The sequence below is a fragment of the Astatotilapia calliptera genome, chromosome 14 (genome assembly GCF_900246225.1).
Source record: "Astatotilapia calliptera chromosome 14, fAstCal1.2, whole genome shotgun sequence".
Classification (NCBI taxonomy): domain Eukaryota; kingdom Metazoa; phylum Chordata; class Actinopteri; order Cichliformes; family Cichlidae; genus Astatotilapia; species Astatotilapia calliptera.
Genome location: NC_039315.1, coordinates 21,409,466 through 21,421,527, shown reverse-complemented (window position 1 = coordinate 21,421,527; position 12,062 = coordinate 21,409,466). Strand labels below are relative to the sequence as shown.

General features: G+C 38.5%; 1 protein-coding gene across 3 annotated transcripts in view; it reads right to left on the bottom strand.

Annotated features, from left to right (window-relative positions):
- pdgfd (platelet derived growth factor d) overlaps positions 1 to 11,743 on the bottom strand; it is a 54,588-nt gene extending 42,845 nt beyond the window's left edge. For 2 of the 3 annotated variants that reach the window (XM_026192987.1, XM_026192989.1), the window contains exon 1: positions 11,138 to 11,743. In XM_026192987.1, the coding sequence (XP_026048772.1) occupies positions 11,138 to 11,255 (118 nt within the window). In that variant the 5' untranslated portion in view covers positions 11,256 to 11,743. The remainder of the gene's footprint in view (positions 1 to 11,137) is intronic. The other variant, XM_026192988.1, reaches the window with a different exon arrangement.
- Positions 11,744 to 12,062: the final 319 nt, after the last annotated feature.

Genomic DNA, 12,062 nt, shown 5'->3' with positions numbered 1-12,062 from the left:
GCTGTTTAGTAATTGCAGCCATTTATATACACAGACTTTTCCAGTTCTGAGAAGTAATTGGCCAACTGACCGACAAGTAGTTGGACTGCCAAGTGAGTCCTGCTCTTTCACTATTTCGTCACAACCTAAGAAGATAGAAGATCTGGAGTTCATTCCAAATGTTGAACTTGTAGTTGGTAGCTTTGTTTTCTGCTGAAATTCTAAATTTGAGGTCCAGTGGTAAAATTAGTCCTTTATTAGTCCTAAAAAACAAAATAAACCTATCAGATAAAAAAAAGAAAAAGAAATAGTGTACTGCCCAGCTGAATATAAATACAGCAAATTGCAAACCACTGGTTACACTCAACAACAAGAAGGTCACAAACTCTTTCCATGAAACCAAGATAAAGTTACGAGAACAGAAAAGTATTATGAAGAGAAAGAAACAGCTCCTGATTCAAAACCACAAAACGTTAGCAAGCTACTTGACAACCATCCTATCATTTCAGTGTGTGTGTGTGTGTGTCAAATATGTTAACATTTTTAAAGTCTGTCACCACCATGTTAGTATTATAAACTATTTTCAATAAATAAATATATTGCATGTGAATGTTGTGCAATTCTACTGATATTGGTATTGACTATTAAATTTCTGCTACTGTGACATCTCTAATGGATAGTATGCAATACAGTACAATTTATGCACTTCATGAAACCATTCTACATAACTCACCATTGTATGGCTGTCTTCACTTTCTTAGTTATAGTACAATAGCTGTAGTCTTTGATTTGGAAATAACTCAGGAAAGATCAAAAACAATTATGTTTTAATTCTTAATCCCATGTATAAAATGACTCATTAAGCAATAAGCAATTTGACCCAACTGTGAGCAGTTTTTAAGTCGCAAGTTAACCATTTATGCATTCATGCTAAAAACGTACACCTTATATTACCTAAAATACAATAATTAAACCCTACAGAGCCATAAGGGGAGAGGTCTGTGATGGCAAGGTCAAATTTTGCTTCAAAGCAGCTCAGCAGGAAATCATTTTCACTTGGTTTCAGTTCTTGTTGTGCCAAACTGAGGATGTTGTCATCTTTTGGTTTTATGCATCTATGATCTGCAGCGTGATATAGATCAGCAGCTTTCCAACTCAAGTCCAAATGACTGCCAAATAGCTGCACAACAGACTCTTTTAATTGCACCCTCCATCCCCTCAGAGAGCATGTTTCAAAGTACCACCTTGCACCAAGGGACATCGATGTAATTAACACACCTGCTGCAAGTACAACTACAGTGGCGTTGTTAATTAGAGTTCATTTGTTTGTGTAAATAGGAAGCAGAAGCTGTTCTGACAGGTCGTGGAAGTCAGGCGCCTTAAGCAGGCATTTTATGTTTTTATTTATTCATTTTACTGCATTTAATACTTTGTTCCACGTGTTACTTAATTACTCTGTAAGCTTTGAACATGTAAACTTCACTTTTCCACATGTTATAGACAACATTTGAGCTGAAATGCTGTTTTACAGGTGAGTAGCTTTAGGGAAAATGAAGGGATGTAAATCTAGATCAATAAATAAAACTTTTAGAGCCCAGTAGGTATTACTGGACTCATACCTACACAGATGCAGTCCTCCTCTCTTGTATCTTTAACACACTCATACAAACAGATGAGAAGTTTTCTCATGCATGAACTGTTGACTCACATTAGCTTTGTTTGTGAAGGACTGGAGCAGACTAAATGCCATGAGAGAAGCTCACCATCCAACTAATCTACTACCTTCAAAGTACACACTTCCATTTCTTCACACTATGTTTTCTCCCTATTAATATTCCTCATTCTTATTCATCTGCGTTTCTCTGAGGTTGAGGGGGTGCTGTGAATCTTTGTTCAGAGACTCCCTCCCTCCTCTCTCTCCAAATTTTTGTCTCCTCCTATCCTCTTCTTATCCCTCAATCTCTTGTTTATCTCACATTCACTGCTTATTCAGCACAACCCTCTCCCACTCATACTTCTCCTTTTTGATGCCATGCACTCTATATCACTCTTTTCACACCTCTACAGTCTCTCTCCATATCAATCACTCGGTTTCTGTTGTCTGAAGTTATCCCTCTTACTTTCACAAGCTCTCTCTTTCGTCTGCTTGTCAGCTGTTTTTGTAACACACTGGCAGAATGCAGCATCTCTCGCCACCCTTTTTTGAGCCTTTCCTCTTTGTTTTACCCCAGTCAACCTCTTACCTTCTATATAGTTATACATTTCTACTTGTTTAGCTTCCCGTCTTCCTTGTTTAGCTACCTTCACTTTATCTTATTCAACCTTCATTATCTTCTCTGTCTTTTATTTGAATCTGTTCTTTTGTTTCACCCACTAGTCCAACTGCTTTCTGTTTCTGTGCACCTCCACCTCCTTGCTCTTTCCCTCCTCTGTTATTTGCACCCTGCTATTTGGCAGTCCGATGGCTCAGCTGCCAAGACTGACACTCTACAAGGACTAAACATCTGTCTCCCTTTCTCTCTACCTCGCTCTCTAATTCTCCTCTACTGAGTCCCCAACTCAGCTCATTTTCAAAAGTGCATTGCTGGCTTGTAAATTCAGTTATTACAGCTAAGGAAGACAATGCACATCAACAGAGATAAATGATTCTGCACAACTCATAACAAGCTTGCATTAACAAGTGCCATAGTTGCCAGTTATGGGAACCCTAAGTAATCAAAGTCTATACACAGTATAGACTAGAAAGTATTACAAAATATTCTACCAATACTTTTGAATTATCCCACTTTTGGCATGATCGCACATTAGAGTTTATGTTTTCAGCTCACTTTGGCTGGAGGAACATTAAATATGTCAACTGTTTTCATACATATATCACCTCTTATGGGGGATAAGATAAGGAAAACATCAGAATATAAATATTCAAATGGAAGTGTTGTTACTCAAAATAGCAATCTATTACACATTAATCGTTACTTTCGTAATAGTAATACGGTATATTTTCTGGATTTTTAATTTGTTACACTACTCGTTACATTATATTATGATTACTCCATAAAATGACTTGAAATGCATTGACACATAATTTTGTGGTTCGTTTTTTTTCTTTCCGCCCCACACCTTTGTAAGCACCTTTTAAAGCAAGTAATAACATAGTTGTAACTGTCATTTAATTACTGGATTTAGTAAAGTAATGCATTGTAATGTGTTACAGCCAACACTGCCATATGACAATAATTTAAATTATGTATATTCATTATTTTGGTAATTCCCATGCATCTAGCACTCTCACTTAAACCATCCAGAGCATTTTTTAGTAGTAAGAACACAACTGATCTTCTTTTGTGTGCAACCTTCGAGAAAATGTCTGCAACTGTGTACAGGGATTCCCCAAACACTGTAATATGTTCATGTGCAAGAAAGATAAAGATAAATGATCACATCAGAAAAATAAAGCTAAAATGAAAATGTTTAAGCTTGGCATTGGTACAAATACAAACAAGCTATTTCACTCGACTGAATTAGATTATAAACATGCTCCTAAAACTGTAACATTTACTGCAAAACTTTCCTCATCACCACTTTTTTGTCATCGCGTTTTTCTAAATTGTTACAGTATAATCACATTTCTGCAAGACGATGCGGTCACGGTTAATTTTTTTTTAAATCATGAATTTACAGTTCTTGGGTTCTCACATTGCTGTGGTTAATGGAGCGTATTAGATCCTGTCATTGCTTCTTTTCTTTCTTTCTGTAAACTCCTGTAAACTTTGGATAATATTGGGGAATTCATTGTTCTTATTTAGACATTAGTATTTTAGAGAAGGGGTGAAAGGATTTTTTTTTTTTTTTTGCTGCATCATGCAAGTTTTAATCAAATACTGAGATATCAGGTAATCTGCTGGTGTTTGGCACTGTTCTTGATCTTGACCCCCCTCCCTCGTCAGAAATAGCTTATCTTTCCCTCCTCTATCAGTTCTGCTTACCTTCATCTTCTCTGTCCATTTGGCTTGCAATTGGTTTCACTATATATCTTTGGAAGCTGACGAGGCAGAAAAGTAGAAGGACAGGTCTTTTAACTTGGCATATCTCTCTCTACACACCTTTTCCCCGTTCTCCTCCTCTGTGCCCTCTAAGCTTCCTTTAAAACTACCACTTCTCTCCCACTGCCCTTGCTTCCTCCTCCTAAAATATGAGCACCATATCATACGTGACTCTACACCTAGACCCACTCAATTTTCAAGCCATCATTTCACCCTTTGCCTCTTTCTCTCCCTTACTCTCTCTCTCTCGCCACACAAACAGCACACACTCCTCTCCCACTACACTGTCCAAGTGGTCACCGCCCTATTTTCTTTTCTGTGCAGGGGAGGAAAAGACCGTCTGCCAAACATTTAGAGGTGGGGTAACTTTGGCTCATGCAAAGTGTGTGGCAAAGCATGCGTGTGTGTGTATGTGCGTGATGAAAAGTGTTTATTGGGGGATTCCCTTGAAAGGGAGATCCTGTAATTGTGTTTGATTCAGCCTGGGTGGGCGGGTGGGGAGTAGCTTCATGTTGGGTGTCCGAAATGTGACTCATGAATTCCAAATAACCTCAGTCATAATCCTCCCTGCTGTCACCCCTGTGTTTAATATAGTCCCAGAAAAACATTTGGAACCCATTTACATCCTGTCATTATTCAGTTTCGCCAGGCTTGTGTGATATCACAAGTCGGTGTGACATTGTGATGTAACACACAAAACAGAATCACTGAATTTTGGTTCCATCACTATCCTGATGAAGCATATGTCTAAATTCAACAAGGGAAATCTTTCACATCTCTATCTTCATCTTCACCACCACCAGCATCTAGACTCCTATCCTACTTCCTATCCTATTCCTGATCTGAGTCTAATTGCCAAATAGCTTTTTTAGACATGATTTTGATTTGAGAAGATATTAATGTAAAGTTCCACAATAGCTAGTAAATGAACACTAGAGAGGATATATTTTCACAAGTGATGCTTAAGAAGGTCAAGTATGTACAAACTTTGCATCTCAACTTTTAAGCCAACACGAGTAAAAAGAAGCCGAAAGTGGTCTAGGAAATGGAAAATGGAATACACAGTTCCATAAGAATGTGAACATTTGGAAAAGCTCCAAGACATCTACCAACGGATATAGAGGTGAAATTGTTTAGTCAAACATGAATCTCTACTTTGAACTGTTCTTCACAGGGTTTCCACGAGTGTATTACAAGTCCAGCGGTGCACCAATCCACAAGACTGTTTTGATGGGAGTGTGATTGTGCCTCTGTGTGTCTGTGCTGTGTGTCCCTGGCCACACTGAGCACTCATACACACTGAGGGCCCGCAGGACATCACAGTTATTGATAATGCAAACAGGTGAGGACATTATCTGTACCAATATCTAAATGAATTGCTGTGGAGCTTGTGGCTTTTTGCTTTTTTCTCATAATCTATGCCCTTTTTTCAGTATACAAAGGTAAATAAAGGTCTATCAAGTGCATCCATAGTGTCTGATAGAATACATTTGACTAAATGTGTTATCCTTGTGCAGGTGTCTCTGTTTTGTCTTAGTATGCCTGTCTGTGACACTGTTTGTCACATTGTATTTGCCAACAGAGCCAACGGGGTGAAATAGCTTTTGATTAAAAACAGCTGAAACAGATGGGTGAAGGCTGAGCGATAGAGACAGACATGAGAAAGAGAGAGATTGAAAGAGGAGGATCTGCAGAGATGAAGTGATATGTAGCGAGGCGCAGACTGATAAGACGGCACTGAGAGGACGGCAAAGATAAGAATTATTGGAAGAAAGAGAAGGATTCAGAAGGATATGCCACGACTCTTCATAAAAAAAAAATATTGTGCTCAATACAAGATGCGTAATTTCTAATCTCTGTCCGCCAAAGTGACCCGTTGCACTCCATGACTAAATGATGGTTTTATGACAAAAACAGAGAAACCTGTATGTCTAACCTGTTGCTAGTAGAGAGCTGGTTATCACTGCAATTATGGTTACTCTCTATTTTTCATACTCCAAGTATAATAACTCTGTATGTGGTGCATGTTAGCGTTCGTGCTAATGGCTCAAACATAGTTGTGCTTTGGCCCTACACAGAGCCTACGCACAACTTTGCAAATCATCCACATGTTACAACTGTTTAGTGTCACCAGGGGGCAGTGTTACAAACAACCAATCTGTGGGCAAGTCACACTTCTGTTGTTGTTAGTCTTTCAATTGGCTGCATGTATAACATACAAAGAGCTAAAGTGACTGTTAAAAACAAGGAAAAGTGTCCATCATAGCCTCTGCCTGTGCTTTTCAGGCCCTTTTTGTCTCCTTTGAGGATTACATGCAAGCAAAAGGGACAAGAGTGTACAAATGCAGTATAATACAAGCCCCCTGAATATGTAATATGCTATCATATTAAGCTTCAAAGTGTAACTTTAATCCTGAAGCAAACAGTTAAAAAGAAGATATCAGTGCTCTTATATCGCTAGAGAATTTCACTTTACCGCATTCTCTCAAAGTCACATATTGTCTGCCTTAGACTTCAGTATGCTAAGTAGCTAAACACACCATGGTACATTTAGATTAGCCCAGCTGCACTAATAAATGTAATATTACAAGGAGAAATCTTAATATAATATATATGGAGTAAATAACTTAAAATTACCATTTTGACATTTTCATTACAGCTGACGTCAGCAGTTTTATTTTACGTGGAAAATAAATTTTAGGCTATGATATGAGGAGTCTCGCAAGGATTGTTGATGGTGTATTAAAAAGATTAATATTTCACCAAATGTCACTCTCATTTTTTCTGTTTTTCCACATATACACAACATATCTACACACACACACACACCATGTACACATGATTTAGACGACCTGCTGAAGTTAAAATCAACCATCTCTAAGGTTTACAGAGAAACATCTGAAAAAGAAATCCAGTGAGCAGCGGTTCTCTAGGAGTAAACACCATGTTGATGTCTGAGGAGAAAAACCCGGCTGCTTTGAACTCATAGGAAGGCAACAGTTACTTAGATAGCCACTCATTGGAATCAATATATGCAGAAGAGCATAAGGACTACAGCCGATAAACTACAGCAACTTAAGACCACAGAGGGTGCCACTCCTGTCAGCTACAACTGGAAAATGAGGCTCCAATTTGCATGGGCTCACTAAATAATGGGATAATAAGATATTGAAAAAATTATGAATCTCAATTCAGACGACGGGTTCAGCAATTGACATAAACAACACGAAAGCATGAATCCATCCTGCCTTCAATCAATGGTGTAACGGTGTGGAGGATATTTTCTTGGCACGCTTAGGGGACTTTGCTCAGTACCAGCTGAGTAACACCGTACCTGGGTACTGCTGCTGACCCTGTCCATCCATTTATGACCACAGTGTATCTATTCTGCAGGTTAACGCACCATATGAATCAACCTAAATAATCTCAAATTGGTTTCTTGAATGTGACAATAAGTTCACTGTACTCAAACAACCTCCACAGTCACTAGATCTCAATCCAATAGAGCACCTTTGGCATGTGGTGGAACAGGAGGGGATCATCATGGATCTGCAGGCAACAAATCGTGTGATGCTGTCACGTCAACATTGACTAAAATCTCTGACGGATGCTTCCAATACATTGTTGAATCTATGCCATTCTATCATGTGCAATTCTATGTGATGTCGGATGGGCTTTGCATCCATCTGCTGCATTCTCAATACCTAAGGATATCATTTCTCTGAGATGAATACTGAGAGGCGAAGTATTCATCAGAGACTGGCGCCACCAGGCCCTCTGACCACCAGTAGGGAACGGGTGAAGTGTCTTGGCCAAGGACACAACGACCGAGACTGTCCAAGCCGGGGCTCGAACTGGCAACCTTCCGATTACAAGACAAACGGCCAACTCTTGAGCCACGATCGCCCCTAGTTAAGTTATACCTCTGTTAAAAACCAGAGCAGAGCAGTCACCTTTACCATCAGTTGCTCAACATTTCGCTGTATTATTAGTCCTGCATATTAACAAGTTGTTGTAAATTGTTATTATAATAATAAATATCTTGAGCAATAGTAGAGCGGTTCACAGAATATAAGCAGTATGGGAAATAGTTGAACATCTGTGATATTTTATGATGTTTTCGATGGTAGTAGCCGAGTCTGTGTATATGTTTGTGCTTGTGTATTAGTTTTTATTGTATTTGGGTCATCTGGTCTTTTCAGTGGAGATGACAAATTCCTCTGAGCAGAAAGGCCAAATAGTGTTTATTTTGTTGTATGTGTTTACATGTGTATTTTTGTGTTTCCTTCTCTACAAAACATACGCCGTCTCCCTGGCTACCCCCCCATCTCCACACCACCCAAACCCCTTTAAAGCACACGTAGACTCACTTCAATAGCAGGCAAAGAGAATGAGAAAAATGCTGAACAAACACGGGAGGAAAATAAAACAAAACCTTGGCGGGAATTCCTTGAAATGAGCTAAGACATTCTGTCAGAACATTTACACACAAATACGCACATATGAGCACATTCGCAATGGTTAATGGATGAAAGAAAGCTGTGGAGGCCCTATCAGCTTTAGGTTGGAAACAACTCTAATCAGCTACAGTCAATCAAATAACAGAACTAAGCTCTCATATTCCACATAAGCTGGTTGTTTTGGCAAAAACTAGACACAAACACACAAGTAAAGATAACTTTGTAGCAGTGTATTATTTTAAGACTCTGCAATGGATTAAAGAGCTGTTGAATCTAAACATCTTGCAATCAGGCTGACTGGACAGCAGCTTCGGTTCCACGTGACTCGACTTCACTTTGATCATATCGGTCTGATTTGGTATTATTAGAAAATATGGATGGCTTGACAACTGTGTCAAGAGGCTCTCTTATCGAATGGCTGACCTCATCTCATTGAGTGTGAGTGTGTAAAAAAAGTTAGACTGATAAGACGCTGTTGTTTTAGTGACTAAGGAGTTTGGATTACAATACATGGGAAACAATGAGACTCTAGTATAACAGCTATTTTTTAAATGTTAGAGTAAAACAAGTTTGTGGGAGAAAAAAACAATTTACCAATTTATGAATAATCTCGCATGCATGTGTTGTATGTGTTGACTTGTGGGACTGATTTTTAAGCTTCAAACTTTTTATCCTGACTTTGTTCATTTAATAGTTGTAACAATACAAAGCTGTTGCAAAAAGTATATAGGGACCTCTAAAGCAGCGCTGGATTTGCTTCATTAACCCATTTTAAAGCAGATATAAGTGAGAAAAATCTTTTATTGTAAACATGATATGCTGGTATCATAATTTCTGTGTTTGAAACTTGAGGTATTGCAGCAAACCTCCCTGGACAAGGATTAAAGCTGAAAAGTTCCCCAAGACCATTCAATGGTTAGCTATGTTATTGTCAAAAAATTTCAAGAAGGACAAGAGCATAAATAACAGTATAATGTACAATGATGTCTGGAGTTCGACTGATGTAGGAACTTTAAGACTGATACTGTTACCAGTCGTTTGTGACTTAAAAATCCAATGTAATGGATGATGTTGTTTTTCTTTTCAACAGATGAAAAGGATTTCCGTAACAGTTTGTATGTGAATTTATTCATATGTTCTTACAGAGATAATATGACAGTGCATTTTAAAAATAATCTTGTTTTAATGTCACCACAAGGCTCTACTTAACTCATATCAGCTCGTTCTTGTGTTTGTGGTGTTTCAACAAATATGCTGACGCTGATAGTACGTTTGGAGGGTGTTCCTCCTGTTTCTTTATTTTTTTAATTTTCATTTATCAGCTGTTATAAATGCTTGTTAGAAAATAACTGTAAATATATTATTAGAGGTCATGAAGGTCAAAGACTATTATTAAATACTGTGTCTGGAATACTAAAAGAGTAGAACAACTGTGTTTACAATTGCAGTCTGAGACAGACTTCAGTAACATAAAACTTGAAAACAATAGCAACAATGGCAACCACCAAGGGAGATTTTCTACAGAGCTGTAAAAAGAAAAACAAAAGTTGGAACACGTATTAAAAACACAGATTTTAACAGTATTGTGAAAACTTACTCCAGTGTTAACGCTGCCTTCTTCTGATCTTTGCAGCTAATACCGTTTCTTTTCCTGTTCTGTGAGGGAACAAACACTTTTCATCCTGCTGCTATTTTGAACCTCGCCCAAAAAGATCTGATGCAGCTGCTGTCTTTTTAAAGCACCAACTTTTAATCTGCACCATTTCTTCCATCACTTTTCTATTCCGTCTGCTTGTCCTCATAATGCTGCTACAGCTCTGCAATGGCTATTGTGATGTTTGCCGTAAATACATGCATTTATCTAACGGGGTACAATGAAACGTCCTTCGGGTGGATGTTACACTGTTGGATTCAAATGATAAAACTCAAATACTGACCGTTTTGTTGACAGGTTTGGTTGAGATGATTCATAAAATTGGAAATGATGAAAAAAGCTAACAACAACAACAACAACAACAACAACAATAATAATAATAAACTAAAGATAGTTTAAGACGTGTCTAATAGGGTTTTATTGTGTCAGACTTTCATTCATGGCTGAGCTCCCCATGCAACCTTGTGTTTTCTACACTCACACAGGAGAGAGTTTAGTCAAACAGGCCTCAGGGGCAGCTATCCAGGTCAGAACCTAATACAGAGGTATTTTCATGCTTTCCAGCCAAAAGCAACGCTGCAGCTGTTTGGGTGTGCGCGCGTGGTACTCAGCGCTACTTCACCACGACTTTGCCCTCAGGCACGAGCGCAAAGTAAGCATGGCACACATCCAGAAATTTATACAGCCACGAGACTCTGAGAATCTGAAGACCTTATCTTAAATTATGTAGAGATGCATGATAATTATGCTACAAAAGGTGTTTAACACCCAGTGGGACAAAGTGATGCCCGTTCTTTATTTCATTTTCAAAAATTTCAATTGTTATTCAACGGAATTTATGCGCTTCCTGTTTCTCCATCGCTCATTTTTAGATCACTTAACTTTCACCACCAAGTCAGTCGTTTGCACACAAATCCACGTACACACTGTGCACCACAAAACATGTTATTACAGCTACATCGATATTAAAGCTAAAGAAAGTTTAAAAAAGGTGATCTCACCGTCTCTTCTGTTGTTGCCCCTCATCACTTTGGTCGTAGAGACCTGAGCCCTCACGACTCCTGTTAAAGTTCCCAAAATTAGAACCGTCCACATGTGGAAAAACACTGGTCCTCTCATGTTGCTGAGAATGATGCTAGGTTAAAAAAACGACAGCGGTAAAAATGAGTAAATGTCCTCTTCGTCTTCTAGTGGCTTAAGCGAAAAATGATGTACTTCAAAAGTTATCTAAAGCTTTCCATTAACGTTTGCAATAACTGCGAGCTTTGAGTAGCTCTCTCCTTTACCCGTAAATTGGAATCACTTGTTGATTCCAACGCTTGAAGTCTGACGCACTCTATGCCCCGTCTTGTTCCAAAGTGCCAAAAAATATGGAAGTCTTTGCTTTCTTTAAAAAGTTATGCGCGCACAGGCGTACCAAGTGCAAAACTCTGAAATAGCTCAGCGCAGGTGGAGGGTAATATAGCCACGCTCACGGTCAGACTGGAGACTGTAGGCGCCGGACGTCTTATCTCTGTGGAACAACTAAAAAAAAAATCTATTCTGCCACTGAGAAATATCCCGCATAGTTTTCCAGTTTCTAATGCATCTGCACTTTTAAAGTTGGGGCGTCAAACTTTGCCAAATGAGTGGCGCGTGCGCACCGTGTGTGAGCGTCCAGCTTGCTGTGGGTGTGCGGGTGAGATGCTTGGGTTTAAAGTTATACAGGATAATTCAAAAAAAAAAAGAAAAAGAAAAAGAAAGAAAGAAAGAAAACCTTTCAAAAGAAACATCGATAAAATGTATGTAAAGTTTTCTTCGTATCTATTCTTTCTATTGATCCATCTTTTGCTTTCTGATTATTGTAATTAAGTACCTGATTGTTAAAACACACTTTGGAAAATGGAATGAGGAAATGAGCAAACGCAAATTTTTTCTTTAATTTTT